Here is a 15440-nt window from a genome sequence, read left to right on the forward strand (position 1 = left end):
ATGAATGGTAAGTCCTCTGAAGAAAAGCCTGAGGTGCTAACTTTGGAAAGTGTTTATTTGCTTTGTCTTTACTGACAACCCCCAAAACAAACTCAAATATATTTATTTTAAAAGGAAGAAATGTCTTTTATTCTTTTTGTTTGTTTGTTTGTTTCGTGAACAAATTTTAACATGAAACTTAAAGTGCTTCCTAGGTAAACGCATTCAAATTACAGTGTGGAAAAAAAAATCCTTTGTGTGACCACTGGATAATTGAGTGGGACAGGAAGATAAGGAAGCTTCTCCCCAACTCATGAGTTTGAAGATTCTAGTGGATTTCTAGATGGGATGGCAGCATAAGGTCAGCCAGCTGCTGCAGGCTGGGTCCTGGGGAGGGACCCAGCCTCGGAAAGGGGGCGCATGCCTTCGCTGAGTCTGGTTCAGTAAAGCCAGTGGCCCCGGCAGGATGTACCAGCTCTGCTTCCCAGTGCTCCTTCAGTGGAGATGGACATGAAGGAAAACAGCACACCTGCTAGTACCCTGCAGCCATTGACCTTAGAAGGACTCTCTCCCTGAGCCGCTGTGTCCAGCCTTGGTTTCAGAACCCCCTCATCATCTGCCTTCTACACGCTGCTTTGCAGTCAGAATCCATCAGACAAGAAGCAGCTGTGACACTAACTCCCCTGAGGAAGTTCTGCACAGGGTTTCCATGTGGCCTATGGAGGTGAAAGAATTAAACACCAGGGCAGGTGTGTTGCGTCCCTACACAGAGGGAGGGAAACCTGGGAGAAGTGGATATATGTGGTAGATGTGTATACTTTCTTCCTTCCATATTAAATCAGGCAGGTATGAGAACAATCATTTTGTTTTCTCCTGGACCTTAAATATCAAACCTAAACAAGAAATTCTTAGGTGTTACACAAGAACCAAAAAATAATTTTCAAAACTAATATTTCAAAAATAATTGTCAAAGTTAAACAAAAAGTAACTATAAAGTTTGCTTACTTAGATCTACTTGAGCTAGGTGTGGCCCTCAAACACTTATCTGCAGAATATAGATTCACAGCATTCTGTTATATGTTTGCAAGGTATAGTTTAGAGCAGATAACTAAAGACAGACAAAGATTAACTCATTTATGCTAACCCTCAAGCCTGTCAGAGATTTGTTGAATATAGCATTAAATATGTTTAAGCTTATGACAGAGACTCCCAAATCCTAGCAGTAACTCTCAGGGTCTCCAAGAATATTTGGGCATGACAGATGACTTCAACGCTGGATTGTGGTACTCTGCCCACTGGGCAGGACTATCCCCAACGCCTTACCCACTGCTAGGGCTCAGCCTCAAGTGTGGACAAATTAGACACCCAGAGAGTTATTGCCCCACATTGCAGATAATGAGGTGAGGTCAATATCTCCCATACTCTTCCTCCACAGAAAAAAAACTTCTTAAATTCTGAGCCCAATGGCTAGATTATCTGCCCACGTTGCCATGGAGACCTGGGACAACTGCGTAGGTACTGGACTATGGACTGAGTAATCATCTCTGTCATTTTGACAGATACATAGATTCATTTGGATTATAATTTATCCTTCTTGGGTCTCTGATTATGTTGACAGCTGAGTTAATGGTAGGTTGGCAGCTAGAAAACGGACAACTAGCTCCTTATCCCAAGGTAATCCACTACAGTTAGTTCACCAATCAGTTCATTAGCTAGTTAAATAAGGTCTCTTATTTAGAGAGGCATACAGGTTTGCCTTACCCATGGAATTCAAGTTAAAATATAAGTAGGTCTGAAATATAACTTTTACCATTCGTTTAGCTAAAGGACAGTGGCTGCTCACAGCAATTTCACCTGTGTCTCATAGTAAATAATTAGACACAAAGCCTAAGGATAGGAAAGTTTACATTATAAAGGAAAGCTCATAAGAAAGTATTTAAGGGTCTAAGAAGGTGTTTGAAGTTTAGTAAGTGAAAGTTATGAAGGAAAGCTTCAAAGAAAGTATTTGAGGGTTTAGTGTGGTTTAGTCTGTCTCTGACCCTCTTGCACACACCTGAAATCCTAGTGCTAGGTAAGCCGTGTCTGCCCAGGGAGTTGTGCCTTTGGACTCTGACCAGCAACTGACTGGAACAGATTACACCAATTTCCTCGAGTCAAACCTTGCTCTCGGGTTGCCCTGAAGGTTCACTGATTCATACCCTCCCATGGGAAGCTCGTTTGCCCACCCCTCCAGGTCCCCTTCTGGGATGCCTACTGGAGAATTTCAGATCCGTATGCACAGTGCCCACTTTACTTTGCCTCCATATCCCTTAGATGACAGACCCAAAATGGGACCTTTTAGTCTCTGCCAGAGATCGGGGAAATAGAAGGAGGTTCCCTGTGTCCAAGCTTTTCTCTTCTTTGTTCCAAACCTTCCCTCTGTATTTGTTCTCACAAAAGTTTCAAATGTACACCTAAAATAAATGTCTCCCGAACCTACTTAATTTTGTCTTCTGCCTGTGTATATGTTCCAGAAACAAGGCAGCTACCCACAGTGCTCCAGTCTAACCTCACAGCTTGTAACAGATAGACCTGCATTTCCCCTCCTAAGCCGCAGATGTTCTTAGACCCTGGACAGCGGACAGAACAGCCTCCTCTTCCCAGACTTGGCCAACATTTCAGCCTTTTGCTCCCTCTACCCCAATTGATTTGTTCAGCCCTTATCCACTTACTATCAACAAAGTGTTGGAATGGTGTGATTCAGGCCTGGGACAAACAGCTCCAGGTTCTCCCAGCATCCCTTGGTCCCTATGTGTTGCAGGACATGGTGACATACCCCGCCCTCTACCCTGAACTTTTGAGGGCAGGGACTTACCCTTCCCCTTCATCATATAATCCAGACATTTAGTTGTTCTTGATTTTTATTCCCCTCTCTCTCTTCCCCCACCCCTTGCATGGTGACCACAAGCAGCTTCCAATGAACCTACATTTATATACTTTGCCTTGTCCTGCATGAGAAGCAGTCTTGTCTGAGCACAGTGTCCCCACTCTCACCTCCACACCCCTTCCTACTTCCTCATTTTTTAAAAATTAAAAAAAAAAAAAAAAAAGGGAGGAATGTTCACATATAGCAGCCTTGGCTAGCCTGCCTTTAGATTGCTTAGCAACAGCTGACATCATCACCTGCCACCACCAGGTATGTGCCAGGTGCACGTCAGCTGCACACCAGATATAAAGGCCTGACGTGTCATTGCATGCACGTACTCTCTGCCTAGATTTCTCTCTCCCTCCCTGTGCCTGGGGCACCTGCCTTCCTTCTTCCCCATCTCTCTCTCTATCTCTTCATCTCTGCATCTCTCTACCCTCATGCCCCACTCGGGCCCTAACTTCACTCCCCTTTCCTTTCCCCAAATAAATCTCTTCATATCCTATCTGTTGCATCTCTATATATTTTAAATAGAACCCTCTCTGCATCGTCGCTGGGGTTTCTTCCTTGATGTGTAGTCTTCGGGTGCGTGCGTTATGAAGACTTGAGGACCCTTTTCATCATAGCTGACACCTTGCTCTTCAAGACCATGAAATCGTACACTTGGTAAAATTTAACAGTTAAAGTAACATCCCAGATGACTCCATATTTTAACTTGTCTTCAAGGCTTTTCTACTAATGCCAAGTAGTCAAAGCTGTGATCTTTTAACTCCTGGGTTGATATTGTGTGTTTGATGGTTGTGTTCCCCCTTTTTGTTTTTAAAGATACTGCTTCCCCTTCGGACGACCTGAGGGTGCTCTGAAAGCCACACTGTCATTACTCGAAAGGGTATGTATGGAGGTTTATATACGCTGTTCTTGTCCTTGGGAGCTGTAGTCTCAGCTGTTGAACCGAGCAGTCTTCATGAGTCGAGCTTCCTGCTGCGCTCACACCGCAGCTACACTCTTTCTTACTACGTATTTTCTCTTTGTTTCCACACTGGCTCCTTCCTCCTCTTAAGCTTTTCGTCCACCGTCGTCGTATCCCCATATTACGCTGTCATTGCCTTTTGATAATATCAATCTTTTCATCTTTTTCCCCACCTATCATCTCATGAAATGTTTTGTTGTTACTGTTATTGTTGTTTTAGTTGTGTCTACTTTCCAGGCCACTTCAACACTTGTCTTTTATTATCCTCCCAGATTCACTGATTTTGCCAATAGTTACAGCTCTCATGCATGCCTGATTACTGTATGGAATAGTAGGCGTGTCATTTCTTCCCATTTAGTTCAGGCCCCAAATTGGTGTGATATCATCAATGAGTTCACAAGTCATAGAAATATATTTCTCTTACAAAGATATGTAGCAAACAAGGTTTTTATAACAATCCTTAAGAACATTTTTAAGGCATAATATGTGCTGTTTCTGTGGATGTTGAGGATAGTATTTTTTTCATGTTTATGAGTTTGTCTAAATTATGTGAGATGCTGCCAGCTGAGTAATAAGGTTTTAGCCAGTCTTCAATATTACGGTTTTAAACAATTCTGTTTATTCTCTATAGCATGTGATGTTATTATGCTAGTCCTGATTTATTAACTTCATTTTAACCTATTTTTCTGCTAAAGTGACTTTAGAAATCATGCTACCTGTTAGCATGCCCATTAGGAAGAAGTAGTTGAAGCACTGCCCAGGACTTGGGAGATAAGGGCTTGACGCAGTGATTAGAATGGAGTCTTTCAGATTACAGGATGAGTTTACACACGTTGTACCCTTGTCTCCTGCCGCGTGTGCACTGGACGAAGTTGTATGAAGACAGGCTTTACTAGAAGTACGGTGTTGTTAAAAGCTGCATGCAGCCTTGGCATTTTAAAGTACTTTTCCTGTTCTGTTCCTTAAGGCAATTATAAGTAAGTCAGTTCTTGAAGTTGCTTTACTTTCTGTAACTGAGTACCATCTTGGGGACCTCACACAGCCTCCCTGTGTCCTGGTTTCCATGGCAGAGGCTGGCTTTCCTCCCAGCAGGGAAGAGGGAGTAATCCAGAGATGCCCTGCACCTCGCACTGACAAGTGGCAGGGTGACAGCAGCCCCTTCTCGTTATGATCCCTAATCACATCTCCTACTGGATTGGAAGAGAAATGCTAGGCGCCATTTCTTCATTACAAAAAGAAAAGAAAAGAAAAAAAAGAAAAGAAAAAACAACCAAACAATAACAACAACAACAAAAAAACTCTTTTTACTTACTAGCAACTTAAAAAAAAACAACAACAAAATAAAATCTGTAAGTGAATGTTTGAGGCCTTTGATTAAAGTCCAGAGTAAGAGGAAAAACATAGGCACAAACCAGGGTTGAGATTTCCCCTTCCCCTAGGAAGTGCTCAGGTTCCTAAAGAATATGAAATACTTGTTTTAATCTAAGCCTCACCTCTGGGGCAAACATCACATTCTAATTTCCTGTTACTCTTTCTGCTCCTGAAGTTTCTCAGAATGGGAAGCTTAAGTAAAGTTGTCTGTATTTGGAACAGCATTGTCCTAAGGTAAATTTTGGCAAAGACCTCATTAAATGCAGTAGTTCATGTTCAATGCCTACACATAAGTCACTATGCACAGAAGGGGTTGTTGTTGTTGTTGTTGTGTTTCAGGTTACAAAGTATATACTGTGTGTTTCTCAAGTGCCAGATATGTCATAAGTAAGTTTGATAATGAAAGAATTGTCAGATGATAAAGTTAGCTGCTTGTAAGAAAGAAAACCTTTCCTAAATATGTTTGAAAACACTGCCAGGGGTTATTGAAGGTTGTATGCTAGAATAAATTTAAGAATGTACAAACATTAGTGTAAAGAGAATAAAGTAATAATATTTTAAATGGATGTTTTCTGGTTCCTTCAGTACATGTTTCAGTTTAAGAGATTAGCAGAATATTTACCACCCTTAAAACGTACATTATATTACCATTTTATCGTATGTATCATAATTTGAATATAAACCAAGCATGACAATTAAATTAAATGCATGAAAAAAATAGTCTAACAATTTACGACAGGAGTTGTAATGAAAAGAGCTTGTGTAATTGAAAAAGTTTAAAATCACCTTTTGAATTTTTAGATAGCTGTACTTGCTCATCATTGATAATAAGACGGGTTAATGAAAAATATCCAAGAATACATTTTATTAGCCCAGCAAAGAAAAACCTTGTCTCCTCGCTGTCCCCTCAAACTGAAAACGTTTCCATGTGTCTTAGAGTCTGATCTTCCGTAAAGCTTTCATTCCACTGAGGCAAAGAAGTTCCCTTCCTCTTTGTGTAAATCACCGCATTGCGTTCAGCGGGTCACCTGTTAAAATTTAGTTTGTTGTTTTTACAGTGCTCCAAAGTTATGCCCATTCATAAAGGAATTTTTTTCTTACAATTTTCCACATATATTCCGAAGACCTAGGGCTTTTACGTTAGGACTATACAAGGCAAACTTTGCTGACCGCTTGTGCCCGAGTCTGCAATCCTGATCTGAAACAGCTGCCGTAATGGTGTCGTGGATCCCTGGAGGAAAAGTGACAGTCACTCTGAATCCTGGTGACCTGGCCTATGGGAGGTTTTGATGTGCACAATGAGGCTTAGACAGGAGGAAGCAATACTGAAGGATTAGGTCCCAGTTGTGAAGTGCCGACTCATTACTTCCCATGAGTTACTGAAGACCCTCCCCCTTCCCAGGATCACTCAGGTCTGGGGCAATTTGTGTAATTTGTTTTTAGAATGTATTTTATGCAACGTCTCTCCTCTCTTCTCTTTTGCCCACTTTGCTTCTCTCTCTCTCTCTCTCTCTCTCTCTCTCTCTCTCTCTCTCTCTCTCTCTCTCTCTCTCTCTCTCTCTCTCTCTCTCTCTCTCTCTCTCTCTCTCTCTCTCTCTCTCTCTCTCTCTCTCTCGTCCCTGTAGGTTTTAATGAAAGACATTGCCACTCCTATCCCCGCGGAGGAGGTGAAGAAAGTGGTCAGAAAATGTCTGGAGAAAGCTGCCTTGATCAATTACACGAGGCTCACAGAATATGCCAAAATAGAAGGTCAGTGCCCTGAGCAGTCGCCGGAGTGGCTGTGAGAGCCAACAATGCCTATTAACTGAGTTTTCTATGAGGAGTCCTTTCCTTCCCTGAACAATCCTGTGCCACGGCAAAGGGAAATGTCTCATTAAAATCTCAGCTGGCGAACTGGAGCGCTTTTTCCTATTCATTGCTTTAATATGCCTCCCGGGACTCGGCCTGAATGAAAGACCCAGGATCCGTGCTTAAGTGTCCTTTGTTCTTATTTTGAGTTTTCAGGAAACCAAAAGGTGTTTTTATGGGTTTTTTTTTTTTTTTTTTAACATTACTGTAAGTATGTCTAACATCTAAACTATGGGCTGTGGACTCTTTCCTGATTGGTGTCTTGTAGCATTATGTAATTTTATTTTCTGATCTGCACTGTCACTCAGCGGAGGAAGAAACTTGTTGATTGTTGCGAGGGCTGAAACAAACGGTTAGAACTTCCTGAAGCTCTTCATTGTTTGCTCTATATTGATGGATGCATTTGAAAGATTAGACCTCTTCAGAGGACTGTGCACTTTTTTCTCTTTCTTCAAGTTTTATTCATTAAGGACACTGATATTTTCAATGTTTGGAGATAAGTGGATGGGAAGTTGTGGTAGAGTCACAAGATCAGCTTTTGTTCTTCAGTGTTTTGAACTGGTTGACTTTAAAAGTATTGGAAAATATTTTAAATTATTCATTCAAATTATCATAAAATTGACTTATGTCATTGCACATAACATTATCAGAGAGAAAGGGAAACTTTGTGTTTTGTTAAATATTTATATCTTAAAATGAGAGGAAGTCATCCTCGAGACAAAGGTTGGTAACTTACAGAATTTTTAGTTTGTGCTTAGTGAACAGTTAATTTATGAATTAATGGTATTGTAATAATTTTATCAATATTTAACCAATGAAAAAGATAAATGTCCTATCTTTCCTTTTTTTTCTCCCCATATCTGGACAAACTCACTAACAAGCATGTGATAACCAAGCTCCTGAGTGATTAACAAAAAAGCCATCTCATCGCCATAGCAACCAATATTATATCACGAGAGTAACAACGTGAAACCTCCTTAGTTACCAGCTTAGCATCATTAATTACGATATCATGTTGTGTTCAAGCAAACGCAGTGAACACTCGGTCATTTGAAGGAAATGGAAGATGAATTTTTTGGTTTTCACTTTTGAATACTCGTTGGTGTAGTTTTCAGGGTTAGGATTATTGAATGCTCCAAACATGATTGAAAGACTCAATGCTTCACCTTACGTCAAAGCCTCCCAACTGTCTCAGAGAAAAGTTTGTGGGGACCTTCACCCAGCAAAGTATCTTTTGTGTAAATACACTGCCAATTTAAAATCCGCTGAAAGAACCTTTCCTCTCTGAGCTCCTCAGGCAGGGCTTTGCTGCTATGCGAGAATGCTAAGTTGAGGGGCTGGAGAGGTGGCTCAGAGGTTAAGAGCATTGACTGCTCTTCCCAAAGGACCCAAGTTCATATCCTGGCACCCACATGGCAGCTCACAACTGTCTGTACTCTAAGATCTGACATCTTCACACAGACATACATGTAGGCAAGACACCAGTGCACATAAAATAAATAAATTTTTAAAAAGAATGCTAAGTTGAAAAAAAAAGAAGAATGCTAAGTTGATAGACTATTTCTCTGTGTAGCTCAGTAGTTTTTAGTCACAGAATTCATTGTGAAGGAGATGGGGGAATCTTCTTGTATTTGGACAGAGAGAAGTCTGTCCTAAGACTACGAGGAAACAGGGATCCTTCCATTTTCTCCTTTCCTGGAGTCATTTGAGTATAGTGTGACAGTATTCTAGAAAGTGGATCCCAGTGCCCTGCTCACTAAGGGTTGCCAAGCTCTCTTACTTCAAAAATATAAAATGTTTGCTCGTTCCCTGACAAAAACTTCTATGTTTTTTCAATTTCTATTTCCACTTTTCTTATTTTTATTTTCATTTTTTAAAAAGTGATTTTTTAAAAAAAACAATCTTCAGGCCAGACCAAGAACATATAAAATGAGGTAGAAATAGGAAGATGGGCTAGTTTTCTTTGCTTGTTTGGCCTTAAATTCTCTTTTCTTGTGTTTTAGGGCCTGCAGAAAAGGAGACAGGTAATGTTTCTGCATGCACGCGCCATTATTTCTAATGTGGTGGTATGTGACGTTTTAGAAACATGTCTTTGAAGTACCACTGGCATAAAAATATCAGTACTTATTTAATATTTATAAAAGCGCAGCATGGAACCATTCACAATGTATACTATAAACCCGCCACTTCCAAAATTTTCCTCCTACTTTCATTATTATCATAACCAAGTTGGGGTCAGGGGGTTGTGTGGAAAACTGATAGTGTCCTCATGGCACTTTATGTCCGTGGGGCGCTTTCTAACTGTACAAAACAGCGTTGCTGTCTGGGGGTCACGCTGCTGTGTGGTATGTGTCTACGGTTTACTGATCTCATGATCTACTAAAATGTTTTCCTCATGTTTTAGATCGCTCAATGGCAGTGTCTGTCTTCCTGTGTCCGGTTTGTAGGTCACAGTGGGTGTGCGTGGGATTTCCTTCTTTTCTAAGGCTGAGTAGTATTCCGCTGTCTGCACATGCCGGGCGTGTCCGTGCCTTTGTCCATCAGTGGATGTTGAATTGGTCTTAGGCTTTGGCTGCTGTGGGTAATCCTGCAGTCAGGTTGGAAGTTCAGATATCTGAGGAGTTTTATGTCTCTGCTTTTTTGGATACACAGCAGCCCCTACGGTAGTTTTATATTTTCATGTTCCTCTATACTGCTTTCCGCAGTGCGTGTATTAATTTCCTTTGCTACCCACAGGATCTATAACCTCTTCCGTCCACAGCCTTGCCCTTGACTTGTTATAGGGGGTGGCGGGGTTTCTGTGGTTGTGATTATTTGGGAGGAGGTGATACTCCATTATGATTTTCTTGCATTCCCATGAAGATTAGTGACACTGCACATTTTTCATATAAGCAAGAGGCACAATGGCCATTTGCTGGTCATTTGGTAAATATCTCATTCGATCCTTTTGCTAATTTTAATTGGGTTCTTTGGAGTTTCTGATATTATTTTCCGTGTTCTATATTTCAAATATTAGCTCTCTGTCAGATGTATTTTCTCTCATCCCCAGGCTGTCTGTTCATTGTCTTGTCTTCTTTCCTATTGGCTGTATGTTTTGACACTTATAAGTGGACCTCTCCTGTCAGAGTCTATTTGATCATTTACACCAGGATATTGAAAATACTTGCATTTTTTCCAGAACTATTGCTAATGCCTTGTTAGAAAAATACTTTATTTTGCTGAAAGATCAACAGTAGTTTTACATGAATTCAAGGCAAGAAACCTAAGGCTATATTAGTGTTATACATTGTGTCTTAAGCATGGACACTAATTTTATTTGGAAGTGATTACCAGTATTGGGGGTTTCTCATCACCAGAAGAAAGATCCCTCCTCCTTCACCACTCCTGAAAACCAACGTAAGATTAAAAAGCAAAACTGATATTAAATAAAAGTAAGATGTTCTTAGCTCTGAACGAGTGAGCAGAGGCTGTGAAACCTCTTAGGAAATTATGTGTGTGTGCATGCGTGTGTATGCGTATGCGTGTGTGCTTGTCTCTATGGGTGAGCGTAAGTGGGTGTGTGTTTCTGAGTCTCTGAAATATTAAAGGTCTTGTTCATCTTGGGTTTATTTATTTATCTAGTACTTTTTTTCACAACTGTAATTAATTTTAACTGTGTATACTATTTTCTGTATACTCTCCCTGTTCCCTCGTCAGACCTTTGCGAGCAGAGTGCTTATTGCTTTGTTCCTCTTATGTCTAGCCACATGACCTAATGACAGAACTATTGTTCTGAATTTTTGTTAATTCGTTTCCATCTGGAAACAAACATGCATGAGACACAAGTGGTAAACCATCCTCATATCCACTTGCAGTGTCATAGACAAATTTTTCTTTAATTTGTAAGCTTACATCTTCTTCTAAGGGCTCTGTTTCTTGGCAAAAAAACAGGAGGTTTTTCTTTCCTTTTCCAGAATCTGAGTCCTGAAAGATGACAGGTACAAAACACTGAGACACAAAATGGGCAAGAAAGACACTCTACAATAGTTACTTATTGCACTTGAGAAAAAGACAAATAATTATAATAAAATGAGGTTTTCACCATCTCTACTCATGGCAGCCCACACAATATCAGTAGTCCTGTGTTCTTTTACAAATTCTTTAAAATATTTCAAGAAGCCCGCAGAATGGCTGAGCAGATAAAGACAATTTCTGCCAAACCTGATGCACTGAGTTTAATCTCCAGAATCTATACAGTTGAATGAGAGAACAGACTTCCTGGGGTTGTCCACAGGCTTCCTCATGTGTGTCATGTGCACATATGGAAAAGAAATAGATGATGATAGTGATGAGGATGGTGGTGATGATAGATAGCCAGGCAGACAGACAAGAGAATATATTTAAAATATGCCACTTAACCCTCCCCCAATATATAACATGGTTGTTCTGAAAAGTGTTTTTAGCCTAGCCCACAAACAAGAAGTCTGGGAGTGTCTGTGCCTTTCCCACTTTAGTAGAGTACAGGAGTCGTTATCCATCACAGAGTAGACTCGGGCCTGAGCCTTACGCTTTGGGCCTTTGTTTCTTCTGTGGAATGGGAAGACATCTCAGCGCACCTCAGGCCACATGGGCAGAGGCACCTGTGCAGACAAGATGCTAAAGAGAGGAAGAAGAGGAAAAGATCCTTCCCACACACCTCCCTGCCCCCGACAGGATGCCTTCCCTTTGCTCTTAGTTACTATTTATTCCACAGCTCACATGAACATCTCAGCAGCTTTAAGAAAAATGATTTTGTTAAAATTGAATCCTTATATATAAAAGAAAAATAAGTATATCCTTTGATATTAGTGAATTGACAGAAAGCTGAAGAATGATCTAAATCAATGAATTTTTAAGAAATACTTATTTTTTTTTTTTAGTTCCACTTAATAGTAAAGAGATTTACCAATAAATGACCATAGGTGATTTAAATGTGAAGAAAGATGAAAGTATTAATTGTCTTTCTATTGGTGAATCTTTCAAGAATTCTTTTGAACATTTATGCTTCCTAGAAAAGAGGAAAGTTCTGCTCAAGATTTCTTATAATTTCAGTGTCTATCAATCTTCAGGTCCTAAAAGTTTACCAAAAAAATAGGTTTTTATGTATCATCAAGACCAAAAAAAAAAAAAAAAAGTTGTAATGCCATTGTCAAAAACTTCTGCATATTTGTGATACCACCTGGTGTTTGAGACCCAGAAACATAGTATAGTCTGTTTCTACTGGTTTCTAGGCCTCCAAGAGTGTCAGACACAAATGATAACATCTGATGACAGCCCCAGACGTGTTACAGAAGTTAACGGTTAATATTATTTATCGCAACTTCCGCCCAAAAATGAAATTACAAATAAGAGAAAAACCTCTGCAATAGGCCCTTCCCTTTCTGAGCAGTTTATATGTGTCACCTCACTTGTTCCTTACAATGGAATTTTGTGGTGCATATTATTATCGTTATTATTTCTGAAAATCGAATACGTGGCTGAACAAGCTGTCTAGAGTCACACAGCTCAGATGTAGGCCATTAGAGTTCACTGTCTGCGAGCTGCTGTCTATGTGCTTTCTTCCCTCCCTTCCTTGCGCTGTATCATTACGGTTTTCACTCAGCTTCTTCCTCATATATCTCAGTTCAGTTATCCTGTTAAAATGCTCACTATTCACAAGCCCTTTCCTAAACCAGAGCGCACAGCACAGTTCTCCAGCCTATGCCATTCTGTACTGTGAGCGCCATGAAGAGAGGGCTTGGTATTTCAGTAAATCTGCTCAGCCCCAGTTCAGAGTAAAGTGCCAGGCACAGCACATGCTCGGTGCCCAATAAATATTTATTGAATAAGCAAATGAGCTTAGGACACAGACAGTTATCTGGCTACTTACAGGAGTAAGAACATTCCAGGCTGGCAAGCTGCCTTGTAAAAAAGGTCATTCGAATTAATCATTGGATAATTAAAATGTAGGGCGAAAACTAGGCACTTAAAAATAGCAAGACTGAAAATACAAGTCTGAGTCACAAGCCCTTATTGCAGGAGAGAGAGGCACACAGATCAGGGAAGGCGAAGGTGACAGCCACACCCACAGCACCGAGCAACTCACCCTTCCTTAGGACCCAGGGTGCTGCTCACTTGTGATCCCTGGCTTCGTCCATTTGTCCATCCTCTCGGACCCTGCGTTGTCCATTGGCAGCACAAGTTTGTAGGATAAAGGGATTTTATAATCTGGCGACAAATGCCCTCATTCAATGCCTTTCCTTCTTGGCTATTGGATGTCGCATTTAAACTGGTAGTTTATTTTGAGCATTTGAAATTTTGGAAAAGCAATTCTTATTTAACTTGGGAGCTGCAAAGCACTAGTTGCCTGGGTTGACATTTCTAGTACTTCATAAGTAATCATTGATTTACATTGTCCCAAAACCAAATCTTTTTATTTGGTGGTTTTGTAATGGTGAGATTAATTTATTATAACCTAGAATCCACAATGACACATAAACTTTATTTTTCCTAATTGCTTATTCCTTTTAAATTGAATAGCTTGATAATAGAAATTACGTGTTTTTTTTTTTTTAATGAAAAATGCCTTTGGTTTTTAGGTCGAGGGTTTTCTGGCAGAAGAGAATAAGTGTAATGCACAGGTTAATCGGTTCGTGTGGCGCTCCAGAAAGTATGCCTCACACTGTGACTTACGGTGTAAGCATGCTTCTTAGAGCCGGCCTTTTCGTGGTTCCACTGCATGGACTTGGTAAATAGGCTCCTTGTGGATGTAGAAGTATGGGGGTGCCGGCATGGGTGGGAGAGGAGAGGATCCGCTTCAGCCTTCCTGTTGCCAGGTTCCCAGGTCTAAGTCCCAGTGTACTCGTTTCCAGACTTTGAGTTGAATGGCACAGAAATGCCTTCCCGGGAGACAACTTGCCTACTCTCTTTGAGAAAAGAAGTCGCACTGTGGCAGGTCTTACGTCATCAGGATGTGTGTACCATCTGGGTGGCATTTTAATTTAGCACTACATTGTCAAACAATAGTGATAAATAACAAATAAGGAGAGCCTGTTTTGCTTAAGGTCTGTGTGCCAAGAAACAGTGAATATTCAAGATGATGCCATTGATAAAGTGTCCTGTAGCAGTGAATAACTCCTTACCAATATCTAGAAAATAGTGACAATTTTCTCTCATAAAAGTTTGATTGCTGGCTTAAAAATTAACTCTGATTAGTATTAAATAGATGGCACCACACACATACAAACACACACACACACACATAGCATACATTCATACACAAGATTTTAAAAAACAAGTTAAAATTTAAAAATAGATATCACCATGAACTGACATTTGTGACCTAGACTAATATATATATTATAATATATAGATTAATATATATTACTCAAATCCTGACAACACTTTGCAGAAAATAATCTGTGACCAGAAGACTACTAACTCTTCACCCAATAGAAGCCAACAACTGAAGAATTTCCATCTGACTTTTTGGACAGTGTGACAGAAGCAGTGGGAACTTTCACACATAAAATCTCTGTTTCTAAATTACCTGCTGTTTAGGGGTATACCGATAGACAACAATCTCTGACTCTAGAAAAATAGGAATGAACAGTATTTCTCTATCATATTTGAGAAAACCACTCAAGTCTGCCAGAGTGCTTAGTTCCCCAACGCTTTTAGAAAAGGAAATTCATGTGCACACTGTAAAGAAACAGTGACAGATACACTGGGTTCCCTGTTGCGATCACTGGGTAAGTGATCACCTCAAGCTTTGCCTTTGTACTGCATTTGAAAATAATGGGGCATTTTCACATGGTAACAGCTCAAATACCTAAGAAGATGAGTTTCCTAATAGCTTTGATTCCAGTTCAGTTGTTGATTTTTAAACTATTCTTATCAATTATCATAAATGTGATTTTACCCTTATATTGAGCTGAATATCGTTAGTCCTCCTTCCTGGATCGATTGTTTTCTGCTTAGCTCACATCCAAGCACAATGCTGATTTGCTCTGGCATTTTGCTTCTCTGGTCTGGAGTGAACAAGGACTCTTCCTCCTATGTTTGTTTGCCTTGGCTTTTCTCCACCCGCCCACTAACTATAGAAGAAAATATCTTGTGCTATGTAATTTGTATCCCACTAATAAGTTTTTTGCACTGTAAGCAGATTAATTCCTTTGGATCTAATGGTGTTTGTAGCTTATAATCAGGGGCTGCAAAGATTACTAACCAGAGATGGAAAGTGCTCATGTCTGACAAGATTTTGGTGTTTTGTTTATAGTTTCAGCTTTTCAGTGCAGAGGAAAATCTCTGCTGTGCAGTGGACTAGTTGCTTCTTGCATATGGATAACCATGTGAAAAGTCAAATGAAGA

General features: G+C 40.1%; 1 protein-coding gene across 3 annotated transcripts in view; it reads left to right on the top strand.

Moving 5' to 3' along the window:
* The window catches only part of Cadps2 (calcium dependent secretion activator 2), a 502196-nt gene that overhangs the window by 390046 nt on the left and 96710 nt on the right, over positions 1 to 15440 (top strand). For all 3 annotated transcript variants that reach the window (XM_051151873.1, XM_051151874.1, XM_051151875.1), the window contains exons 15-16: positions 3710 to 3773; positions 6851 to 6974. In XM_051151873.1, coding sequence (XP_051007830.1) covers positions 3710 to 3773; positions 6851 to 6974 — 188 coding nt within the window. The remainder of the gene's footprint in view (positions 1 to 3709; positions 3774 to 6850; positions 6975 to 15440) is intronic.

This window comes from Acomys russatus, chromosome 10 (genome assembly GCF_903995435.1).
Source record: "Acomys russatus chromosome 10, mAcoRus1.1, whole genome shotgun sequence".
Taxonomy (NCBI): domain Eukaryota; kingdom Metazoa; phylum Chordata; class Mammalia; order Rodentia; family Muridae; genus Acomys; species Acomys russatus.